The 25,362-nt window shown below is 57.0% G+C and overlaps 1 protein-coding gene across 1 annotated transcript in view; it reads right to left on the bottom strand.

Moving 5' to 3' along the window:
• Positions 1–338: 338 nt before the first annotated feature.
• Positions 339–25,362, bottom strand: part of RASAL1 (RAS protein activator like 1) — a 29,108-nt gene continuing 4,084 nt past the window's right edge. The window contains 29 exon segments of the mRNA XM_032595348.1: positions 339–1,113; positions 1,372–1,448; positions 2,304–2,424; positions 3,206–3,341; positions 3,432–3,515; positions 3,517–3,570; positions 4,532–4,582; positions 4,584–4,703; positions 5,868–5,999; positions 6,827–6,913; positions 6,915–6,965; positions 9,986–10,156; positions 10,158–10,179; positions 11,178–11,290; positions 11,574–11,638; positions 12,013–12,166; positions 12,289–12,406; positions 13,114–13,202; positions 14,867–14,884; positions 14,887–14,977; positions 14,979–14,998; positions 15,079–15,102; positions 15,104–15,161; positions 17,224–17,353; positions 17,919–17,944; positions 22,189–22,231; positions 22,234–22,247; positions 22,385–22,498; positions 24,659–24,715. Of these exon segments, the coding sequence (XP_032451239.1) occupies positions 974–1,113; positions 1,372–1,448; positions 2,304–2,424; positions 3,206–3,341; positions 3,432–3,515; positions 3,517–3,570; positions 4,532–4,582; positions 4,584–4,703; positions 5,868–5,999; positions 6,827–6,913; positions 6,915–6,965; positions 9,986–10,156; positions 10,158–10,179; positions 11,178–11,290; positions 11,574–11,638; positions 12,013–12,166; positions 12,289–12,406; positions 13,114–13,202; positions 14,867–14,884; positions 14,887–14,977; positions 14,979–14,998; positions 15,079–15,102; positions 15,104–15,161; positions 17,224–17,353; positions 17,919–17,944; positions 22,189–22,231; positions 22,234–22,247; positions 22,385–22,498; positions 24,659–24,715 (2,380 nt within the window). The 3' untranslated portion in view covers positions 339–973.

The following is a 25,362-nucleotide window of genomic DNA, read 5'->3' as shown; positions in this document are numbered from 1 at the left end:
CAATGAGTCCTTGGAAGCCTTTCCGGTTTTTCCCAGAGTGGGTGTTCTCATTTTACCCTCTGTGATTCATTCTAAGATCTCACTTCAAACCCTAATACGCAACATCTCCCGGCCCCACGATCTTCGAATCTTGCGTTCATCCGTATCACCTGGGAAACTTGTTAAAAATCCTGATCCCTGCACCCACACTCCTTCAGATTCTCATTCAGCAGATGGGGTCCAAGCATCTGCATCACTAGCAGACAACCTAGGGGCTGAGCTTTGGACCACAGTCTGAGAAACCCCTCCCTGGCTCCCGAGCCACCTCCGTGGAACCCAGTTTGACAGCCACACATCTAGACACTCCCTCCTTATTTATACAGCATGAACTGAGGCTCAAAGAGGGGACAAGAGCCTAGCCCAAGGTGTCCCAGGCTCCAGGGGTCTGAGTCTGGCGCACTGGGCTCCCAGCCCCCATTATTCCTAAGGGAACCCGATTCTGGAAGCTGGCGGTTAGGACTCTCGGCCAAGGCAGGGCTCAGGAGGATCAGTGAGGTGACGCGGATCGGCAGACGTGAAAACAGGAAGGGCTGAGCCTCTTTCGTGCCTGTCTGGGCAACAAGGCCACGTGGGCATCAGGGATTCACGTCCAGCTGTATCCAGCAGCTCGGGGCCATGGCCTTGTCGGTGTGAGTAGAGGCCGGTCCGGTTTAGCAGAGACTTTCAGCTGAACCGGATGAGTCAGGCTCCTTCTCTCCGTCCACTCCCAGCTGCCTCAGCCCGGAGACTGAGACTCATTCAGTACAAGGCCAGCCCCCTGCCAGAGGGCTTCCGTGCCTGAGGTTCTGGACTTGGGGCACAGAGACTGGGAGATCTCCAGAAGCATCCGCGCCACAGCATCGACGAGGTACAGGGCAGCCGAGAGGGGCCGGGGTGCCCTGAGAGCGGCCCGATGGCCCCTTCCTCCTCCTTCCAGGCTGGCTCTGGCATCTCCTCAGTGCCCCAGGGGACCCAGGGCCGCTTTCTGATGCTCCCGCTGCTCAGGCTCCTCGTGGGCTCTGTCCAGATCTGCCAGCACCTCCAGAAGGCGGCCAGCTGCCTCTCTCTGCCGGGCCAGGGCTTCAGGACAGGCCCCTGGGAGGGAGACAAGGGGCCACGGGGGCTCAGCCGGGCCAGGGCAGGCTCCCGGAGCCCAGTCCCGTGGCTTTTCAGGCTCCAGACCGGCCTTGTGCCCCCAAGAACCCACACACTCCATCCTCCCCACTCACCGCACTGCTGGTGGACCGGAAAAGGGGGAGTCAGCGGGGGTGGGGGGAGGAAATAGGGGCGTGCTTGACAAGTTGTAGGAGGCGGCCGAGAAGGCAAAGAAAAGGGAGCCCCTTGACCCCTTACCTTCCTTGGTCCCCGAGGCCCTCATTGTATCCGCCTCCAGGCTTGTATCTATGTTGAAATCCTCCTGGAATTTCATCCTGGAAGTTGCAAGAGAGAAAAGACAAGGTTGGTCCCTGATCCCCAATCTCGTTCTCTACCCCAGAGGTTCTCTGCTGGTTGCAGGAGGCGTTAAGGATTCCCGGTCGTCACCACCACCGCGACCATTGTCGTCATCACAGCAAAGACAGAGTGCAGACGCTACTATAAGCCCTTCCCGTGTATTAACTCACCTCACGATCACAACAAATGTATCTGAGGTAGGTACTTACTATTGGCTCCATTATACAGTCCACTGAGACACAGAGAGGTCAAGCACTCGCCTAAGGCTGCACAGCATAGTAACTGTTACCATTTACCGAAAGCTAACTGCGACCAGGCATCGACAAAAAGACTTCACCTGTATTAGCTCATTGACCCTCGGGACAAGTCCAAGAGGCAGGCGCTGTGACTGTCCCTATCTCCCAGATGAAAAGACACAAGTACAGAGAGGGTAAGCAACGGGCCCAAGATCACACAGCCAGTAAGCGACTGGCTCAGACTTTGAACCCAGGTCAGGCCAGCTTCAGAACCCGCTAAGGACTTGGAGCAGATCTCTGCCACTGACCGGTGGTGATGCCAACCAGGGGGGAAAAGGAGCACATCCACGGTCCGGGCCGGGTCCCAGGAGCCAGGATGGTAAAAGATCCTGGACCCACTTCTGCACTAGGGCCAGCCTGAGGACGCCTCCCCGCCTCGCTGGGGCCCGCACGCCCTGCCCGGCCAGGAAGTCAGCTGATGCACAGGGAAAGAATGAATAAATGAGCCGGGGAGGCCGTGGGAGGGTTGGGGGGGGGGGGCGCAGAGCTGGCCTGGCTGGTCACCGCGGGGGAAGCGGAATGGGTGGGGGCGCCCACCTGAGCTGGTCCCGCCCCAGGAGCAGCTGCCGATACACCATCTGGATCTCAGCGTCGGGATCCAGCGGGTCACTCCAGTCCCCCAGGGTGACGGCCGAGTGCGTGCGGCTGCAGCCGGCAGCTGAGGGGAACACGGTGCCGTCAGCACTGCCTCCCGGCCCCTCCGGGAGCCCCCGTGGCAGAGGGTCGCCAAGCCCAGACCCTTCTGCGTCTAAAATCACTCTTCCCGCCTCCTACTTCCTTCAAGCCCCGCTGCCTCCCCCCCCCCCACCGCCCTGGCTCAGCAGAGCAGGAGAGTCCCCTCCCTCCAGCCTCCTCCCACAGGCCCGGCTCCAGCCACACAGGCCCTTCTCGACCTTTCAGCCCTCCCCGCGCCCCCTCCAGGCCTTTGCTCGGGCGCTTTGCTCTGCCTACGACCCTTCCTGACCCCATCCCAGTCTCTCCACCCTCACTGCTTATCGCCTACTCTTCTCAGGTCATGTCTCAACAGCACCTCCTCCAGGAAGCCCTCCTTGATCTCCAACCCTGCGGCCGGCTCAGAGGCAGTCTCTGGAGCCTCAAAAGCCTCATTTTGGTACTTATAAGACCGTGGGACACTTGTCTGGTTATCCACCGGTCTTCATTGAGAGCGAGCCTTGACCACCGGATGCTGGGCCCATAGAAGGTGCTTTACAAAATCTCTCACACGCAATGCGCCCTAGGTGCCGGTGGGCGTTCTAAGTGCTGAGAACACACACTCAGTCCGCCACACAACCCTGGGAGGCAGCCACTGTTCCCCGCTTGAAGAGAGCGAGGCGCACAGAAAGGTTAAGTAACCCGCCGTGGGGGGGGGGGGGGGGGGGCGGGGCACCCGCTGATCGACAGCTGGGGAGGGCGGAACCTGAGCCCGCCCCGCCCCTCACCTGAGCGCTCGGCCTGCAGACAGCAGGTCCAGCGCGAGCTGCGGAAGGCACCCGGGTGGCAGGCGGCCAGCTTGTCCGGGTTGGGGGCGCTGGCCTTGCGCAGGGCCGACAGCCACTGGTTGAGCTCGTTCACATTCTGCAGGGAGTCGGGGCGGGGGTGGGGGCGGTCAGGGGTGGAGGGGGGCCCAAGGGACGCCCTCCGTCCCCATCCTTGCGGTGCCATCACCTTGCACTGGAGGTAGGTGGTCCGCAGTGCCCCGGCGCCGTCCTGCGCCATCACCTGCATCACGTGCGGCAGCTGAAAGGCGCCCCTCGTCCACGCGCTCCACGGCGCGGATGTGCGACACCGGGATGGAGAAGCGCATCTGGGAGACAGGGCTGTGGGCTGCAGGGTGGGCAGGGGTGCGAGGGGGGCCCAGGGGCAGCTTTCCTTTGGGGGCGTGCATCAGGGAATGGGGACGGGGCGGGGGGCGGGGGGGAGACACTCAAGCCTGCGTCTCTGTGATCTGCGATCTGTGCGTGTGTGTCCGCGCTCTTGTGCCGCGAGTCCCCCCCCCAGCCCTGCCCCATCCACTCTAGGTAAGCCACCACCTCGCCGGGCATCAGTTCCCATCATCACCAGACGTCAGAGCAACCACCCGCACAGCAGCTGGGGCGTGCCTCCCGCACTCCAGCCTGTCAACTGCCACCAATGTCTGAGGCTGAAGCCTGTGTGCAGAGGAGGTCACTGGCCCTCCCGAGGCCACTCAGCCAGTGGAGGCAGAATTGGGAACCAGGCATTTGAACTCTGGAATCCATGCTTTGCGGACAAAGTAGGAAGGATACGCTTGCGCACCCTCTCCAGCGTTAGCCATCATTTATGGGCGAGCGGACAAGAAACGCGTCCCAGCACGGGCTCGAGCTGGTGCTGGACTTGAATGGCAACCCCGTGAGACCAGGGACGTTGGGCCTTGTGTATGCTGTACTTCAGTGCCTGGAACGCTGTGTGGTATACAGCAGGCGCTCAGTAAATGTTTGATGAGTGGCTGAGTGAACGAATGTCGGCCCGTGCGTGCCTACACGGCCAGGCATGTGCCTCTGGGCGGGAACATCTCAGGGCGGTTAAGCATGGTCCGTGTCCTGTGCGTGTCCACGTCTGATGGGGAGCGTGTGCAGGTACAGGCCTGTGCCTGTCCTGGGCCCACGCTGGCCCAAAGGCGTGAGCAGAGCCTGGCCTGAGAGCTTGACTTGCTAAGTCTTGCCCCGTTCTGGGCCTCAGTTTCCCCCTGCCTACAAAGACGCAGCTCTGTGAGGGAGGACCCCTCCACTGAGGGCTGGGGCCCCAACCTGCCACTCAGGACTCCTGGAGTAGGAGAGAGTCTCCCCGCTGAGCCAGAAAGTAACGCTTCTTGAAGGCAAAGCGTGGGGCCAGGCCGGCGGGCTCCTCCTTGCGCTTCAGCAGGTAACCTTCACGAACAATCACCGAGGGGGCCACCAGGGCCCTGGCTGGGCCCCCAGCCTCTGGGAAACGGGGAGGGGGGACAGTGAACCCCTCATATCCTGCCCTGCCAGGGCGCCAGGAGCAGGATTCTCTGCTCCCCCCGGAGGCAGGGGGGTGAACGGGGAGGAGGGGTGTCACTGAAGGTGGGGCGGGGAGCACAAAGTCGACCTGGAGAAGCCCTCCCCTGGAGCCCCACAGACAGTGGGGCAGGCAGCCAGCGGGGGTGGAGGTGGGGTGGGAGGGTGGGGGCATGTCTTACGAAGTCAGTCCAGGGAGGGCCCAGGATCTAGCCGCCTGGGGAGCCCAGACACAAGAACCCTGCTATGTCACAACCAGGGCTCCGCCTTCTGACACGGTGCACCTGTGTGACTCACACCCAACTGTCTCTTGACGTGGGCCCCACGTTGTGATACAGACTTACCCCCAACTCTTGTGCCGAAACGTGTCCCCTGCCCCATTTCACCCCATACGAGGCCCAAATCCTTCCAGCTGCTATCTGAAGCCACACACAATCTGGCCCCCACCTCTCCTTTGCTCCCCCTCGTTCATTCCTCTACGTTGGCTCCTCACTGTTGCTCTCTGTCCCCCACCTCAGGGCCTTTGCACATGCGGTTCCCAGCCTGGAATACTCTTCCCGGGGATCTTCATGGCTTGCCCTCGGTCTTCCTTCGGGTCTTTGCTCTAATAGTACCCTAGTGGGGCCACTTCTGGTCATCCTACCTAAAAGTTCACCCTGCCACCCCCCCACCCCAACATTTCCTTCCCTCCTTTGTCTTTTCTACTTACTCCCCAACACACTATGTTATTTGCTAACTCAAATTCTGTGGTCCCCGTTAGAATAAAACTTCCACGAGAGCAGGAATTTCTTGTCTCGTTCACTGCCGTTTCCCGGCACCTGGAACGGCGTCCAGTAAGCGCTTAATAGATATTTTTTTGGTTGCGCGACACCACTGATGGTATCCACCCACCACACTGGCCGCGGTGGCCTGGAGGACGGGGCCTGAGCTCTGTTCATCTCTGGGACCTGGCACAGAATGGGCCAGGGAGCTGTTTAGCTGCCTGACGAGATGACCACCTAACGGTCCACAGTCTCAGTGCCGGGGCGGGCAGGGGCGAGCAAGGGCGGGTCCAAGGGCCAAGTAGAGTGATCAGGACAGATGTGGCAGAAACACAGGGACTCACCCTCCCGTCCACATCCACCAGCTGGTCCAGGAAGTCTCTCACACGTGAGACGCTCTGCAGCAGGAAGGGGTGCAGGGGGGCCATCCATAATTCCTTGCCTGGCCCAAGCTGCTGGCCAAGGTTTCCGATGCTCTGCAAGCCTGGCACAAAGAAGCAGGGGACGCCAGGGCCAAGGTCACTTCAGGGGGAAGGGCCTCTCCGTGGCCCCAGAACGGAGCGCCCCAAGTCCTAACTCCCAAATCAGTGCTCAGTGAAAGGAGACTCATAGCGGCACCTGCTTTGAGTCATATCTACCCCTCCCTGGGGACAGATACACACCCCCAGCACCCTACACTGTTCCCTCCGGAGCTCAGTTCCACCGCCCAGGACCGCCTGACCCCTATCCTGCACACTTTGGAGCCCATCAGAACCTCAAAATCTGGGGCTCCTGGCTCGCTCAGTCAGAAAGCGTGAGATCAAGCCCTGCATCAGGCTCTGCACGGGGCGTGGAGACTGTTTGAGATTCTCTCTCTCCCTTTCCCTTTGCCCCTCCCCCACTTGTGCTTTCTCCCTCTCTAAGGAAAAAAAAAAAAAAGGGCACGACTCTTCATCTTGGGGTTGTGAGTTCGAGCCCCCTGTTGGCTGTGGAGATTGCTTAAATGAATAAGAACTTTCAAAAACCTAAAAAGGAAAAGAACCTCAAAATACGGCCACTTCGCGAATGATGGCCTAATTCATACTAAGGTGCATAGGACGACCAGCCTGCTTCCCACTTCCCTCCTGAAAGGGCAGAATTTCCGTTTCAAGAGAAGAAGTTGGATAATGGAATGAACGCCTTCACACTCAGGATGGAAGGCTAATGGATGTTTCAGACAGGTTCTCTGGGTCTCAAGCCATTTCAGCAGGTTTGGCCTTCCGGCTCCATTCCTGTGCTTTCCCTGGCTAAGAACACCCAGGCTGTGGGACTCCCTTTCCAGCACCTTGGCAAGAAGTAGCAGGGAGCGGCTGGTCTGGGGGTCCGCATGCTGGTCCCGGAGGTCAAACAGCTTCGGGGTAAGGATTGCGGGGGGCGAAGAATCGCAGGAAGAGAAAGCCACTTATGGCCAGGTACTTCGCATCCTGCCAAGAGGAGCCGCAGGTGAGAAGAGCCCCCCAAAATCCACATCCCAGATGGGGAAACCGAGGCAAGGGAAAGTGGGACGGGAGATGGGCCGGGAGATCACACTGGTCCGCCAAGACAGCTTTTTCTCTCTGGACCTCAGCTTCCTCCCCTGGAAAGCGGAGGAACAATACCGATCCTCCACTGCAAGCCCCGTGCTAAGGGCCCAGCCCCGTGAAGGAAGCACCCTCATCATTCCCCGCTCACAGGATGAGGAAGCAGACGTTCAGAGGACTCCACGTGACTTGCCCAAGGCCACACAGCTGGGAGTGGCAGGGCCGAGATTTGAACCCAGGCAGGATCTGAACACGCAGCTCTCCATCACGCCCTCCGGCATTCGACCCCCGGTACTGTGCTGAGTGTCAGGACTAATCTGAACGACCGACAGTCCTAGGGGGTAGGTGCCATTATCCCCATTTTCTGGATGAGGAAGTGGAGGGTCAGGAGAGAACCCGGTCTGGCTGGCCCCTCTGTGTGAGTCCCGGGCCTGGCCCACCCGCAGACAAGGCTGGTTCCTCCAGCTCCAGCGGAGGGAACGCAGAGAGAGGGCGTGCCTTTATCCTGGGTGCCTCTGGCTCTCCCCAGATCACTCCCCACCCACCTTTCACACTTGCCCAGCTGTATTTAGCCCAAAAATGTGCTCGGTATTTATTAGGGGTTGTATTCACACATGAGACAATACTCTCCCCGTCTCCTCTGCGCTGACGGTGAACCCTGCCTAAAGCTGGATGCCTGACCCTGCCCGGAAGGGGGTCTCTGCCCCCAGCCCCGCTCCTCTGGACCCCTGAGCTGCCCCGAGGCCACCACCCCCTCAACTGCCATATTCCAGGGTAAGTTTAGTCTTCGAGATCAGCTCTTTGACTTCCTCCTTTCTTAAGGTGGAACGGGTGTCAGGGTGGCAGAGAAAGGGGTTCCCCTGGGTTTCCATGACCCATCCACCCTCATGGGCCGGAGGAAGTCCCTGCTCCGTGCCCTGTGCCTCTGCCCTTCCGTGGGAGCTAAGGACCGGGGGCACTTGGGTGTCACCGATACTGGGTTCCCCACAAGGGCCAGGCTGTCTGGCCTCCCGCTCCCCTTCCCTCCCCCTGTCACAGCTCTGTCCCACTTAGCACCTCCAGTCCAGGCGACAGCCTGGCAAAGTGGGGCGTAAATCAAGCGACGTCCCAGTTTGGAGGCCGAGAGCTCACTCCTCAGCGGAGGCTGAGAGGAGAAGGAAGGGACCCCCGCTGGGAGACCAGAGGCCTAACTTGAGTCCACCACCCTTGGCCAAGGCTCTTTAACCTCTCTGGGCCTCAGTTTCCCCATCTGTAAGCAGAGAGTGGAGAGAAGTATGGCTTAATCAAGGGCTCTTAACTCAAGCTCTAGGGATCTGGGCCGTTACATCTCCAACATTTAGCAGGTCTTAGATTATTCGGCAGAGTGAACCCCCCGCCCCGCCCACATTTCCGGTACATCAGCGCTCCATTAAGAGCTGGCCTGATTTGATGTCATTTGTAAGTGAGGCCAACAGCCACCTTGGAGGCACGCTGACCATTAAACCAGGGGAGCTCAAACTGGTAACCCACAGGCCAGGCCAGCTGCCAATGCATAGTAACTGGCTCAAAGTTTTGTCATGTTGTTCTTGTTTTAGGTGAACTGGAGTCAACGTTTTATTTTTTGGGGGGGGGTACTCTTTGTATTAATTTTTTTTAACGTTTATTTATTTTTGAGACAGGGAGAGACAGAGCGTGAACGGGGGAGGCTCAGCGAGAGGGAGACACAGAATCTGAAACAGGCTCCAGGCTCTGAGCCGTCAGCACAGAGCCTGACGCGGGGCTCGAACTCACGGACACGAGATCATGACCTGAGCCGAAGTCGGCCGCCCAACCGGCTGAGCCACCCAGGTGCCCCAGAGTCAACGTTTTTAAAAATGAGCGACCTCCACATAAAATCCAGAATGTGGCTTTAGAAAATAACCCCTGGGGCGCCTGGGTGGCTCAGTCGGTTGAGCGCTCACTTTGGCTCAGGTCACGATCCCACGATCCAGGGGTTCGAGCCCCCGCATCGGGCTCTGTGCTGACAGCTCGGAGCCTGGAGCCTGCTTTGGATCTGGGCCTCCCTCTCGCTCTCTGCCCCTCCCCTGCTCGTGCCTCTGTCTCTCTCTGTCTCAAAAATAAGATAAACATTTAAAAAAAAAAGAAAGAAAAAAGGAAAGAAAGCAAACTCTGAAGAGCTGGCCATGCCGGGTCCCCATTCCCGCCTGGCAATAAGGGATTGAATTCTGCAGCTGCCCCCTTAAGACAAGCTGTGGGGGCTCCAGTTTGCCACAGTCCCTACGACGCCCTAGTGCCTGCCCCACACCTTGACTGCTTCGTTCATTGATCTCACCTTCCTGAGGCCCTGCAGCGCTCGCAACTTTTATATTACGTTGGCAAAGCACTAGCACATGCAGGGATTTATCTCTAGACCACTTGGGGCGTCTGCTATGAAGCACCTACTGTGTGCCGACATGCCCTCTCTCTCTCTCTCTCTCTCCCTCTGACAGCTGAAGTTAAGAAGCACTTACTTTGTGCCAGATTCTATTATTTGGTGGCTTCGAGCAGATTCAGCAGCCAGACGCCTAGATGGGTGTCTATCCCAGCAACACCCCTTCCTAGCCATTTGACTTAATCTCTCTGGGCCTCTGTTTCCTCCTCTGTAAAATGGGAGAATACTGGTACCCACCCCATAGGTGGATGGGAAGGCGAGGTAAGGTAATGTGAGAGGAGGAAGAGGAGGTCCCACCCAGGGTAAGGACTAGATACAGCATTCGCTGCTGCCATTATTATTATTATTATTATCATCATCATTATCATTTTCATTATTACTGCCCCTGGATCCCAGACCCACAGACCCAGATTCTGTCCCACGTCTGCCCCGCCTCTCTGTACACCCCTGGACAAGCTACTGCCCCTCGCCAGCCTCAGTCTCCCCATCTGCCCCTTGGGAACGTGTGGCCCACCTCGTGCTCCGCCTGGGGGAAGCGCTTTTGCACGCACTGGTGCAGCTGCTTGAAGGCGAGGCGCATGGCAGGCGGGCAGCACCCCACAGAGCCCACAATGGCATCCACGATGGGCCCCAGGTAGCCCGTCAGCAGCCCCAGGCTGGCCTCCCTCACATGCTCCTCGGATGGGTGCGCCCTTGAAGGAGATTCTCCTGGGGAAACAGAGTGGCCGTGCCTCAGAGCCCAGCATCGGTCCGCTCAAAACCCCTCCGCCAGCCCCCACCGAGCTCAGAGCACCCTCCTTCCCCTCCCACCCCCATAACCTCCCCTCCCACCATTCGCACCCGGGTTCTTGTGCTGCTTAAAAACACGCTGAGCTCATTCCTGCCTCGGAGCCTTTGTACCTGCTGTTCCCTCTGCCTGGACACTCTTGTGCACACATTTAGCTTCAGCGTGCCCGCCTCAAAGAGGCCATCCCTTCCCCGTCACACGTCATCACACACCTCGGTTCGGTGCTTGTCAGCGGGACATGCTGGACACACGCTCCCACCTCAGGGCCTTTGCACGTGCTGTTCCCCCTGCCCGGGATACTCCCCCTCCGGATCTGTGCACGCCTCCCTCCCTCACCTCCTGCCAGTCTTTGCTGAAACGTCCCCTTCTCTGTGAGGCTTTTCCCTGTGACCACCATAGGGAATATTGCAAGCCTCTCCCTGCTCCCGGCACTTCCCACGACGCTCCCCTGCTCTGTCTTCCTCCATTCCACCGATCACCTTCAATAACCTTCTTTAGTTGATTATGCACCTCCCCCTAGAAGACGGACTTGCATCCATTTCTTCCCCGCGGGGCATCAGCGTTCAGCCAGGGTCTGGCGCCTAGTAGGTTCTCGGCAGCTGTTTTTGCCGAGGGGGTGATGGGACAGCACTTATCCCCTTCCTTCTCGTCCCCACACAGGTGTAGGGTCCGTCTCGCCCACCTCAGAGCCGGGATCTGAACCCGGGGGCTCAGCTTCGGAGGCCCGCCCGCGACCACTACCCCTTCCAGCCGGAGGAGCTCGGTGCTCACCGCTGAGGCTCTCGGCCCGAATGCAGGGCTCCCCAGCGGCCGGGCTAGAGGGAGGGGGAGGCGGTCGGCACAGACCCAGGCAGACAAGGCTCCGGGCGGACAAGGGGGCTGTCAGAGGGTCGCGGTTCACCCCTCGGGCTTCGCTCACCTGGTGCGACCCAGGTCTATCTTGCAAGGGTCCAGCTCGATGTATCTCTTCTCCTCGAAGACGCGGTTAATCACGGGCTTCAAGACCTCGTGCAGGTAAGGCATGCCCACGAGCTGAGGGCAGGGGGCGCCGCGTGGGGCAGGGGCTGAGGATGAGGCTAAGCCGTGCCCATGAGCCAGGGGCGGGGGGCAGCACGCGGGGAGAGGCTCAGAGGGAGACTGAGGCAGGCCCAAGAGGGCAGGTGGGGGGCGCTCTCCAGGTGCGACTCAGGGCAGGGCCAGGCACCAGCCACCAGCACCCCAGCTCGGCCAGCCCAGCTCCGGGGTCCCAGGAAGCACTGGAAAAGGAGTCCCCTCGAAGGAGCCGCCTCTGGGCCCCGCCAGGCCTCTTGCTCACCTTCATAAACTGTTCCATTGACTTGGATGCCAGGGAGTTGGAGCGGAAGAGGGTGTTGGGGTCAGCTGGGAGGGCAGAGGGAAGTGTCCGCTGGGATCGGGGGCTGGATCCACCCCCCCCCACCCACCCCAGGAGGGAGTCATGACGTTCCCGCCTCAGGAACCAAGGAGAGCTGTAATATCAACTCCATGCACAGTAGAGGAGCCCAGACTGGTTAGATGAGCTGCCTAAGGTCACACAGCTCAAGAGCGGCAAAACCGGGGCCGGAACCGGGGACTGCGTCCCCACTGGCTGGCGGTGCACAGTGTAGGGACCCCCCCCCCATCCACACACATAGGAGCCCCTGACCTCGGCCTGAGGCTCCCCGTCTCTCCCTCAGAGACCTTGCGCCGGCCCCTTCCTTGAGGAGTGACATCTGGGGCTCATGCAGGCAACTCACTGGTCCGGGTCACCTCGCGCCGAGTGAGATAGTCCAGAAAGGGCCCGGCCAGGCCCTGGCCAAGAAAGAGCTTCACCAGGTTGGTGGCAAGGTCCTGGCGGCAGTCCCCTGAGGTCAGCTCCTCCAGCACGGCCAGGGGACTAGCGGCATCCTCCTGGGCAGGGACAGGAGGCAGGAGAGGTGGCCCAGGGCCCCGAGGGCAAAAGAGCCCAGGTAGGGATCTCTGAAGCAGGGAGAGGCCTCGGTGCCGGGCCCCGGGGGGACTGAGGCACCCACCTCTGCCGGGCCCCGCACAGCCTCCGTGAGCAGCTCCGTGAGCGGCCGGTAGTTGTGGGAGGGCAGGATGCGGTCCTCGATGAGGCGCACTTTCAGCCGCAGGGCACCCAGCTGCCCCCTGACCGGCGTCGGGCCACAGGGGTAAGAGCATCGGGCGGGTGTGCACAGGGGCAGATGGCCAGGATAGGCAGGGGTGAACACAGATATAAGGAGCATGGATGTTAGCCAAACAAGGCAGATGTGGGCAGGTGCGAACCGATACTGACATGGAGAGACAGGAAGGGACGGGTACAGTCGCGGGGCACCTGGTGGCTCAGTGGGTTGAGCACCTGACCCTTGCATTCGGCTCAGGTCATGAGCTCACGGGTTCGTGAGTTTGAACCAGCCCCACCCCCCTTTCAGGCTCTGTGCTGACCAGCCTGCTTGGGACTCTCCCTCTTCCCCTGCCCCTCCTCCCCCTGCCTCCCCGCCTCAAAATAAATAAATACACTTAAAAATTTTTTAAATAAATGCAAATAAAAACAGCGTGGCCAGTCCACAGTGTACAAGAACAGAAGATGTGGACAGGTGTGGAGGGACCCAGGGCTCCGAGCGCACATCGACTGGTGGGGACTGACATGTTCACACGCAAACACGTGGATGGGTATACGGTGAACCCATCTGCACATACGAAACACACATACGAAACACACATTGCGAGACAGACACTTGTTAAATGGGGTGAACGAAGGGACGTGGTGGCGGCTTGTGGGCTGACCGGGGCACCCGTGAGGACGTGCCCGCAAGCTGAAGACAGCACTCAACGCGAGCTCAGCCTACATTTACCCAGAATCCTCCTCGGCTCTGGGGAAGGGCAGGAGACGGAACCAGCCACGGGGAGGGTTCTGCTGCAGGACCGGTGGGGGAAACTCCACCTGCAGGGGGGACACACAGACCTTCAGCTGAGCCCTGCCCGCCGAGGCCCAGGCCCCACCCAGCCCTAGAAGGGCTCGGGCTGCCCACCCAAGGATGGGAGGCACAGCCTGGCAGGGGCCACCTCCTCTCCCCCACCATACCCTATCAGCGCAACGGCAGCCACACTCCCTCCCCCAGTCCCAAATCATCAGCTCCTGCCAGGACCCTGAGGGCTTCCACGGGACACTTAATTTACAGTTGGGGAAACTGAGGCTTGGAGAGACGGGGCGACTCGCCCGAGGTCACACAGCTGCCGGAGGCAACATATCTGGACCGAGAGCCTTTTCCGCTCTGTTTGGGGACACAAATCACATCTGCCAAGAGGCTTAAAGACAGCCCGGGAGGCCCCCCGAGCCCCACCCCCTCTCTCTTAAAATATTATAAGATGTAATTTGCATCCCATACAAGTTTTCGGTCCACTCACGGAGCTGTGCAACCATCACCACTCATTTCAGAACATTTTCTATCAGCCCCCCCCAGCCCCCACAAGCCTGTACCCATAGGCTTAGATGTCCCTCCCCAGCTCCCCCCCCAGCCCCGGCTCCTGTAACCACTGATCTACTTTCTGTCTTTACACCGTCTCCTCCTCAGGACAGCTCACAGAAATGAAATCATAGAGTCTGTGGGTTTATTGGCCTGGCTTCTTCCCCTTAGCGTGTTTGCAAGATTCATCCACGTGGTCGCAGGGGCCAGTGTGCCCTTCCTTTTCATGGCTGAGCCCTAGTCCCTCGTAAGATACACCACGTTTGATTTGTTCATTCACCTGGGGATGGACATTTGGGTTTTGCTTCCACACCTGGTTGTCATTAGCAAGCTTTTGTGTGGACAAATGCGTGCATTTCCCTTTGGCGTGTACCTAGAAGTGGAACCGCCGGGGCATGTGACAACTGTCTTTAACCGTTTGAGGAACGGCCAGACTCTTTTCCAAAGCAGCTGCACCGTTGACATTCCCCCTCAAGGCTGTGTGCAACCAAGCCTCCCTGTAACTTGATCTAATCTCGTCTCCTTTGAAAAACTGTCAGCCCGGACTGTAATCCGCACTACCACCGAGAGGCAGGGACAATCGCGCTCATTTTACAGATGCGTAAACTGAGGCCTCCAAGAGAAAGACCTTGAGCCCAGGGCTTCAGGGTAGGGGTTAAGGGCTGAGAGTGTGGTGTCAGAGAAACCTGAACTCAGGTCCCCGGCTCTGCATTTCTTAGTCATATGGCCTGGGGAAAGCCACTCAACTTCTCTGAATGACCCTCGGTTTCCCCATCTATGAAATGGAGACAATAGTCCCCCACCTCATAGGGTGGCCGCTACCGGTACGGAAATTAGATTATGCTGGGGAAGTACTTACTTAGCACGCAGTCATCCTGGGTACTCTCACCCTAGAATGAGAATCTGGGCCTGCCCCGTGACCTTGGGCAGGTTCCCGCCCCTCGGAGAGCCTCAGTCTCCTCAGCTGTACAATGGGGCGCTGGGACTCCATCGCTCAGGCCTGGCCAAGGAGCCAGTCGAGACAGCTTCACATCTATCCTTCCAGATCCCAGGATGCGCAGCCCCTTCCCCTCCCCTTCCCTCTTGGAGGCAGAGGGAAGCCAGGGTGTCGGGGGTGGGGGTGGGGGTGGGGGTTGCTTACCATGCCCAAGAAGTCCGTTCTTTGCCCACCATGTCCCAGTCCCAGAGCTCCACCCGCAGCGGGGGCCGGGGCACTGGCATCTCCTGAAGTTCCAGCACTCATCCCAGGTGGGAAGCGGGTCTTCTTAATGGTCTGGGGGAGGGGGAGTGAGGGAGGGCTGAGGAGGGCCCATCTTGAGGCCCGCCCCTCCCTGGACCCACACCACCACTCACTGAAGTCTCCAAGCTCTGACTGCCCCCAGAACACACGTGCAAACGGGTCAGAGGTGCCGGTGATATCTCGGGGGGCCAGGTCCCTGGAGACAAATGAGGAAAGGGGTGAGGGCCGCAGGACCCTCAAGGACAAACACCCAGGCTGGACCTTGGAAAAGGGGCTCAGGGTAGACCATTCAAATGCCTCTGGCTTGCAAGGCGATGAACTGCTCCCTTGTAGGGACCCAGCAAGGAACACCCCCCCATCCTGCCCTTCCAAACCCTTCCTGTTGACCAGGGCTACCCTGCGCCCCTATTTTCCAGATGCGGAAATGGAGGCACCAAAAGGTCGCATCCTGAACCACAAGCCCAGGAGATGAAGACGTCGTGGGAAGTGGGAAGGGAGCCTCAGTTTCCCTGGAGCCCCCTGGATAGGAGACTGGATGCCAGGGTTCAAAGCCTGGCTCCGCCATTCATTGGCTGGGTGACACTGAGAAAAAGTCACTTCACCTCCCTGAGCCTCACAGTCTCTTCATCTAGAAAATGGAAATAATGATAGACCAACCCAGAGAGCCAAGGCCTAAATGACCTGAGTAGATAAAAGGCTTAGCATAGCAGCTGGCAGGACGTGAGTGCTCAGCCCATTCATTCATTCACTCATTCATTCATTCATTCATTCAACAAATACTCATACCTACGCCTTGCCTAGGACCCAAGAAAAGGCATGGGGCAAGGATCGCCAGTCTCTAGTTGCCATGACAACCCCAAAGTCTCACCTCCGTCAGCTGCCCCAACCCCTCCTTACTGAGGTCCCCCAAATCCAGTGACAGCCCCCACCAGGGGCTGCTTGTTTCTTCCTGCTGCTCCTTTCCCACCCCTGCTTGGCATCCAGAGCCTTCCTTGGTCTCCTAGGAGCCGGCCCAGTTGCTAAGCGACAGCAATCAGTCCCTCTCCTGCTCGCAAGGATCTGCACAGCCTTGGTGGCTGGGGAGGAGGCCACTAGCACAAAGCAGATGAGGAGCCCCTGTCCCATGTCCAGCCCTCTTGTCTGTCCTCTGCCACCCTGGTACTCCATCCAGACCCAGGGAGCCCCAGCTGGAGACAGAAATCTGGAGGTGGTGGGAGAGGCACAGAGAGGGCAAGAAGAGGGCTTCAAGGTCACACAGCAAACTAGAAATAGAGATCGTCCCCGACCTGAGCGAGGAGCGGTCCAAGAGGGCGGGTTGTGGGAGTAAGATGTGAAAACAAGGCAGACAGGCAAGAGGGGAGATGAGAGGGGGAAAAGGGGATGGTAGTATTTAAGGAAGCAAATGATGGGGGAGCTGAGGGAGAGAGAAGGGGATTGCAGGGTGACAAACAGGCAGGAGGGAGGATGGACATCCATGAGCTGGTGCCCCTGGACAGTCATCTGTGGGTTTCGCCGTCCCACATCCGTCTTCTTTCCCCTGTTTCTTTGCGACAGGACCTCCCCTCTCTCGCTCCCAGCTCACATCAGTTAGGTAGGCTGACCCCTCCCCTCCAGGGATGGGTGCGGGACTCAGGCGTGACCAGTCAGGGTCCACGCCCTTGGTTCAGAGATAGGTACATGCCCCAGATTTGGGCCAATAAAAATCAAGTCCCAGGACATCGGCTGGAGATGACAGGAGAAAGTCAGTTGGACCTGCCAAACTGGTAGGAGGCCCTGGGACTTGCTGGCATCAATCTTTGCTCGCCCACACCTGGAGAGAGACTCCTGAGAACGAAGCTAACACAAAAGATAGCCGAGAAATCGCTGTCCGTAGATTCCTGTTGTCACTGTTTGAGCACCCAGATCCAGACATGCCTGAAGCCGCGCGCGTCATTAATATAAACCAACCTGCTTAAGCTGGTATGAATTGGGTATGTATCACTTACAATCCTATTAACGTACACCCTGGCCAGCCTGAGTACCCGGCCTTTGGTTGCTAGTCGCTGGGACCCAGCAAGGATTTGCTTGTGCTCTGACCCCAGGAACTTGCCAACCTGGCGACCCTGGGGCTGTCTGCCCACAAGGGATCCTGGTCGTGAGCCCAGAAGTCCCCCAGGAGTGAGGTGGCCCTCAAAAGCCAAGACGGCTGGGGGGGAATCTCCGGCAAATTCTTGCTCATTCTCAGAGCAGTCCCACCCCATCCCTTATCACGACCGTACCTGGCCTGAAGCACGTGACATCGAAGACAACGGCCCCGCGCGTTCTCCAGCATCTGCACATCCAAGCAGACCTCACCCTGCACCTCTGCGTCTGGGTCCACACGGCTCAGGTTGATCCAGCTGTCAATTCCTGGAGGGCACAGGCGCTAACATTTATTAAGCACCTGCCAGGTTCTGGCATTGTATTGACTTAAAATTCAATTAACGTGAAACATAGGGGCGCCTGGGGTGCTCCGTCGGTTAAGCGTCCGACTTTGGCTCAGGTCATGATCTCGCGGTTCATGAGTTTGAGCCCCACACTGGGCTCTGTGCTGACGGCTCGGAGCCTAGAGCCTGCTTGCATCTGTGTCTCCCTCTCTCTCTCTGTTGCCCCCCATCTTGCTGTCTCTCTCTCTCTCAAAAATAAACATTTAAAAAACCTCATGAAATATATTAAGCCATGGGCTTCTCATGTTCGCTTTCTGATGTAGGTGCTGTAATTATCCACACTTCCAGACGAGGAAAGTGAGGCACAGCGAACGAAGAGCTTTGCCCATGATCTCACAACTGGTAGGGACAGAGCTAGGATTTGAATGTGAGCAGTAAAGTTCAATGCCATTAACCATGTACTATCACAGTCTTCACCCTGGTATACGAAGCCTCCGTCATTTAATCCCAACATACTCTCCCCTCCAAAAAATCTTGGGCATTCCTACCTCTCAGCCCCCGTCCAGGCAACTCCCTGCCGGAATCAGTCAAGTCAATTTCAACCTCCCTCCCTGTCTCTCTTTTCTCTCAACGCTTTGAAGAGATCATCTACCGACTTCTAGCTTCCCTTGTAGTTATTGGGAAGTCATTTCAGCCTGACAACTGATCTTGTGTAAATGGGCTACCTTTTCTCTTAGTTTTAAGGACTATGTATTTGATGGTCTGCCATTTCACACCGCATAGGTAGGTAAGAAGGTTTTGTGTGTGTGTGTGTGTGTGTGTGTGTGTGTGTTGTTGTTGTTTTCGTCCTGCTTAGTGCAGGTCATGCTGTTGCTACTTACAGAATCATGTCCTTCCTTGCATTCTGGAAAATTCCAGGTCATCATTTCTTTTAATCGCTTCCGCTCCCCAACTTTTTCCATCCTTTCCTCATAGGACTTCAATTAAAATGGACGTCAGACCTTGTCCACAATTTTCTAGGTCTCTGAGCTTCTCTTTTATATTTTCCTTCTTGTTTCCCTGGGCTAAAGTCTCAATCATTTCTTCAGATCTCTCTTCCAGCTCACTAATTCTCTCTTCAGCTCTGGCTCTGTTGTTGAACTCGGCCACTCAGTTTTAAATTTCAATGACTACTCCTTATCTCCAAAAACTTTGATCTAGTTCTTTTCCAATCAATTGTTGTAAATGTTTATTTTATTTATTTTGAGCGGAGAGGCACAAGCAGGCAAGGGGCAGAGAGAGAGAGAGAGAATGAGAATCCCAAGCAGGCTCTGCAGAAGCAGCACAGAGCCCAACGTGGGGCTCAATCTCACAAACAGCGAGGATCGTGACCTGAGCCAAAATCAAAAGCCAGACACTCACCGACTGAGCCACCCAGGTGTCCCTATCTATTTAATGTATTGCTTTCATTTATTATGATTATTGCTGGCCCTTTCTGGTGATTGCCTTTTTTATTTAAATATTTTATTCCTTTTCGTTGTTGCTATTATGTTTTTATTTTAGAGTGAAAGAGAGAGAACAAGTGGGGGGAGAAGGACAGAGAGAGAGAGAGAGAGAGTCCCAAGCAAGCTGCACACTCAGCTTGGAGCTTAACACAGGACTCAATCCCACAACCCTGGATCAGACCTGAGCAGAAATCCAGAGTTGGACATTCAACCAGCTGAGGCACCCAGGTGTCCCTAAATATCTTATTCCTTTAAAAATTCTGTGTATCATAATTGCAAAATCTAAAGCCCTTGTGGGTTCAAATCTGGTAGTTTACTGTTTCTGCTGACACTTGTTCATGGTGGCCCACTGCCTTGTGTGTGTGGTGACCTCTGACTGCAAAGTCATGTCTGTCCTGAGCTCACTCTGGGACACTTTAAGGGCCTCGATCAAATGGGAACATTTCAGGGTCGGTCACAATCTGCCGCATCCCTGGTCCAAGATTCAGTCTCTCTGTTGACTCTAGATGTGATGCCGACATTCACTTCCAGAGAAATCTTTCCTTACCACCTCCCTGCTTGTGGTTCCCCACTCCCTGTCAGGTTTTAGCTCCTGGTTGGGGTGGGGGAGAGTGGAGAATAGTGAGACTTTTTCCTTCTTTCAGGACGTCCCTATTATGCTGCAGGAGGATCAGTGCCCATGCTGCTAGAAATAGAAGTTCCACCGCACCTCTCTCTATCTTCATGCTACCCCCAAATCCAGGATGCCATCAACTTCCTCTCGCTGGAGTACTGCAACAGACTCCTAATTGATCTCCCACATGTACTCCTGTCCCACGGGATCCAATATCCACACAAGCAGCACGGAGATCTTCTGAAAATGTATCTAATCTCTCCCGTCACTCCACCCTCTGATAATATGGCTCTAGTCTCTCACTGTCTTGCTCAAGGACCATCCGTGGCTCCCCAGTGCCCCCAGAAGAAAGTCTAGACTCTGGCCTGGCACCTTCAGCCTCTCCAATCAAGACCCACCAAGTACTCCATCTGGCCCGGCCCAGGAGAGAATCTATAGACACACCTTAGTGCCTTTGCCAAAGCACCTTTAAGAAACAACTCATTCCCGGGGTGCCTGGGTGGCTCAGTCGGTTAAATGTCTGACTTTGGCTCAGGTCGTGATCTCACAGTTCATGGGTTTCCAGCCCCGCGTCGGGCTCTGTGCTGATGGCTCAGAACCTGGATCCTGCTTCGGATTCTGTGTCTCCCTCTCTCTCTGCTCCTCCCCACTCGTGCTCTGTCTCTCTCTCGAAAATAATAAACATTAAAAACAAGAAATAACTCATTCCCCTTCATCCAGGAAGCTTCCTTGACTACACTAGCCTTCACTGCCCTCTTATCCTCATCCACGGTCAAGCCGGGTGATATTCCACATGCCTCCACCCCTACATTTCTGTCTGTTTAAAAAAAATTCTGTCCTGTTTTAAAAAGCACCCACATGCAGACGCATGGCCAGTTTCCCTTGCTTTTCTTGCCCCTTGTTCTGTGTGAATGTGTTTGTGTTTTTATCTGGCCCATAAGCTCCTTGAAGCTTCGCCTCGTACTTCAATCATCTAATGCCCACCCTCTTGGGTGGATGTTTGGGGCACAGTGGGTACAACGCAGACAGGTTGAAAACACAGACTTTGGAAGCAGGCACAGCCTGAATCAACTCCCACCGCTGCAAACTTCTAGAAGGGGCAAGGGCCCCTCCTCACCTCTCCAAACCTAATTTCCCAGCAGCCATGTATTCGAGATCATTCTAGTGCACACTTCACTTGGCATTGTGAGGACTAATACAATGTTCTTAGCATCATGCCTGGCACATAGTACACCCTCAATTAATAGGAGCCATGATTATGATGATTAGCACCTAGGTTTTCAACGAATCCCCACTGATGAGAAAAAAGACATTATTCAATTATTGATACTGAGACAATTAGTAGTCGCCTAGATAAAAAGTAATAAAACTCATCCCTCTCCATACCTTGAATCTGGGTAGTTCCAAATAGCTCAAAGACTTGAATGTAAAAAAGGAAAACAAATTGCTGCTAGAAGGGATCATGTAAAAAAATATATCTAACCTTAGATTGGGAAGGCCTTTTTAGGGGTCACAGAAAATCAAGGGCCAAAAAAAAAAAAAAAAAAAGACGAAGTTAACTAGAGAAAAAGAAACACATTTTATAGATAGATAGAAATGATAAGCAAAAGATAAGTGACAAAGGGAGAAAAACATGTTTGCAGCTACTATGGCAAAGAGTTAAATTTGCCTCATATGTAAAGAGCTCCTACACATCAATAAGAAAAACCAAACAACCCATGTGTGGGCAGGGGGGACATGCACATACAATATAAATAAATGACAAACAAAAAGGAAATAAAGTGACTCTTAATATGTAAAGAGGCTTTCAGTCCTCAATCATAGAGAACTACAAAATAACCTACATGAAGAGGAAATTTTTTTACCTATCAGATACAAGACCAGAAGGTTGGTAATCGTTGGCAAAGATACAGGGTGGGCAACTTGTTACCTCCTCCATAGAAGGTAACTTAGCAATAACTCTCAGATGTGCTCATGGGGGTACTCTAGGACCCAGCAAAGGCACTTCTAGGAATTTATCAGACTGATTGACACAACTCGCGCGTGGGTGAAGTCGTCTTTGTACAAGGCTGCTCGTTGCGGCATCGTTTGAACTAGGGAGAGATACTGAACAACCCAAGTGCCAACCAACAAGGAACCAGCCAAAGAAATGATGTGCGTCCACACAACAGAGTGCCGTGAAGTCAAAGACCAAAGAATGTGGAAGCTCTTAGGGCACCGGTACGGAAAGCTCTCCCAGGTACGTGGTGAATGAAAGGCAAAATACGGTACAGTGAAAATAACAGGAGACCACTCCTGTGAGCAGAGAACAAAACACACACAGTGCGGGCTCAGGAGCCCAAGACTGGCCAATGTCGGTTCAAATCCTGGACGTCCCACTGAATAACTCTGTGATCCTGGGCAAGCCCCATAACCAATCCCCTGTGCCTCAGTATCCACCTACGGAGTGGGCACAAGAAGAGTACCTACCTCACGGGGTTATTGCAAAATTAAATGAGCTGATTCCTGTAAGAGCGCTTGGAAAGCGTTCAGCACACAGCACTCAATAAATAAACTAAATTAAATTAAAAAAAAATCATCAACTGAGATAACTTTCCACTGAAGGCCCCGTGCCTCCCTGCGCCTCTGGCTACGCGCTTGCAAATACCCCCGCCCCGCCCCGCCGAGGCACGACCACCCCTAGGCCCTCCGCCCGGCTGAAGCCCGGCTGCCCTCGCCCACCCGGGGGTCAGCCGCATCGCGTCCCTGCTCAGCGAGATCTTGCGATGACGTCATCATGCCTGTGGCGAAGTAGGCAAGGTGAGGGTCCGCGTCATCAGGTCGCGGGCCCAGGCATCGAGGGCTGGCAGGTGGGTACGTTGCTTCGGGGCAGCCACCCCTCCCTCCGGTACCCGGCCGCGGTCCACAGCACACACACCCCACCGTGTCCTCGTCCAGCACATAGAAGGCCAGATGGTGGAAATCCAGGGGCAGGTGGATGGTGTATTCCTCTCCCCAGAAGGGGCTCAGGCTCCTCCACACGGTCGCTGTCCTGCAACAGAGCGCACATGGGGCTGGGGACCCGTGGGCCACATGGGTGCAGACGCACTGGGGACCCAAACACACACACACACACACACACACACACACACACAGGGTACACACTAAAAGAGAGACACTCACAGATCACCAAGGAAGCCTGAGACACATCCCCACATACACAGATACACATGTGCATCCTCATGATTTTCTAGAAAGACACATCTTTGTGTTCCTACATACAGACACATGCCGATACACACGCAGGAACACAGACACGTTCCACAGATGCCCAGACACACACTCACACACGGGCGGGTGACAGAGGGCAAGGAGACACGCACGCGGAACCCCACAAACGCGACGACACGCACAATTCCACTCATTCACTCGTGCGTTCGCTCCACAAGCACCCTGTGTGTCAAGCCTCGTGGGCTGCGGAGAATCAGAGGGAGAGGTGCCAAGGTTCCTGCCCCCACAGAGCCCCCTTCAGTGGACGGGTGCTCTCTCCTGAGCTCTTATGACACAGTGAGAGGAGTCCCGTGATCGGGGTTGGCTCAGGGGCGCCTGGCTGGGTCTGGGGGTGTGGACACAAGAGCCAGAAAGGGGCTTCCTGCAGGAGCTAGTCAGGCAAAAAGGGGGAAGAGAAGAGGAGGACAAGATGGCTGAGACAGCACGTGCAAAAGCCCTGAGGCAGGAATGAGCTTGGTGAGACCGAGGAACAGGAAGGTGCTTGGACGGGAAACGGGGAAGAGTGAGGGGCCAAGAGACCACAAAGTCAGCAGGGGCCAGAGCATTCAGGGGGCAAGAGGGGAGCCCCAGGAGGGTTAGGGACCAAGACAAGCCCGGAAACAGACACGCACATGGAGCATCTTGACCCTGACCCCCCTGCAGAAGCACTTCCCTTTTACCCAGCAGGGAACAGAGAGCCTACTTTGCCCAGTGAAGACACATCCGAGTCGACGGCTGCAAGAGTTGGTCGCACGCCTGCCGCTCCTTCCTTCCCTTTCCCCCACACCCTTCCCCAGCAAGAGCGTGAACACGCACGAACACGCACGCACAACGCAGATGCACGCTCTGCCCTCGGCTCCAGGCCAGGGCACCGCCATCAGAGGGACCCTTCTTCCCAAACACACCCTCGTCCCCCTGCCCGGGGCCTTTTCCCGGCTGGAAGTCCCTCTTCAGAGCCCAGGGACGGGGAGACAGCAGCCTGGGGTCACACAGAAAATCTGCGTGTGGGTCTGGGGGGCAGCATCACAGCAATGTGGTGAGGGGGCAGCACGAGCAGAGAGAGAACAATGGGGGGGGTCAGCTGGGGTGCCACAGGCAGACCCTCTCCGCGCGGGCTCCCCGCCCCCAGCTCCCAGCCCATCTGGACGGAACTGACACCAGAAGCATCCTGAATCTGCCGTCTCCATAGGAAACCCCGGCCTCAGCCACCCACCTGGGCCTGCAGGGGCTGAGAGATGTCCCTCGGCCTGTGGGGGTGGGAGCCAACCATGGCCCAGCCCCCATGTCCCTTCCACCACCACCCAAAACTCACCTGCATCCAACACCCCTCAATCTTCACAAATGTTCACAACGGCGCCCGTGTACCCAAACAGACGGGCACCGGTGCTCACGGGTATATGCAGGGCAGCCCCCAACCACCCCACACCCCCAGGGACATGTACATGTGGCCACAGGCATTCACGTCCAGCCCTCCAACACCCCATGCACACTCACAAGCAGGCCCAGCTGGGCATGCACACACACACACACACACACACACACACACACACACACTGGTGCCCGCAGCACCCAGCAGGCCTGGAACCAGCCAGCCCGGCCAAGCGTGAGATGCCCGCCCTCCGGGGAGGCCACAATGGGAGGCACAGGCCGCCAGCCGCTGAGTCAGCCCCGGGACACTGGTATGGACATCATCAGGTCCAGGGGGAAGGTGTCGGCCCGTCGGTGGGGCAGGACGGGGAGGGGAGCTGTCTGTCCCCAGAGGGGCCCAAGCACAAAGCATCCTCCGTCAGCCCCGCGTGTCCACCCTTGGGGTAAGCACTGCCCTCCCCCAGCTCCTGTTCAACGTGACCTCTTGTGCCTGGACTCCCCAGGTCTAGAAGGAGTTCCTCCTCCGTCCCTGCCCTGTGGCTCCCTCCCCGGGTCTGGCCCCTCCACTCCTCACCTGGCCACCACCTCGTCATCCACCTTCACGAGGCAGTAGGGGTCACTGCTCCCAGACCTGCAGGAGAAGGGGGTTCGGGAAGGAGGTTGAGAGGGCAGCCACGAGCGGGGGTCCCGATCCACCTTCATTATACACACAGAGGGCAGCAACTACCGGCCAGAGAGGGGAGGGGGACTGGCCCAGGGTCACACGGCAGGTCCAGCTAGAAGGCAGGGGCCCGGCAGGCGATGTCCTGGGTGCACAGCCTACCCGCTGCATGCCTGAGTCACCATGCACGGGGCTCTCTGGGCTTCCACTCACAGAAATAGAACACTGAGGCATGAGGCCAGAAGTTCCCAGCGCTGATCTCAGGAGGCCCGGAGCTGTGGCTGGGCTGGGGGCGGGGGGGGGGGGGGCATCCGGGCTTTACCACCCGCTAGCTGAGGAACCCCATGGGTGCTGCTTTTTCCACTCTCTAATGTTAACACACACCTCCTGGGGCAGTTGGAGGGACTAAAGGAGATAATGCGTGGTGAGATGCATCACGGGCTGACCCCAGAGCTCTCCCCCAGGAGCCTTAACGCCACCCTCTGGGGGAGGCACTGCCCTCCCCAGCTTTCATTTCCACGAGGCTTACGCTGGGGAGAGGACTCCCAACACTCAGCCTTCAGTGGGGGATGGACCTCTGCTGGCATAGACCAGGGCACCCAGATCTCAAAGCTCAA

Source organism: Lynx canadensis, chromosome D3, assembly GCF_007474595.2.
Source record: "Lynx canadensis isolate LIC74 chromosome D3, mLynCan4.pri.v2, whole genome shotgun sequence".
In the NCBI taxonomy this organism is placed as follows: Eukaryota; Metazoa; Chordata; class Mammalia; order Carnivora; family Felidae; genus Lynx; species Lynx canadensis.
This window is presented reverse-complemented; position numbering and strand designations above follow the sequence as displayed.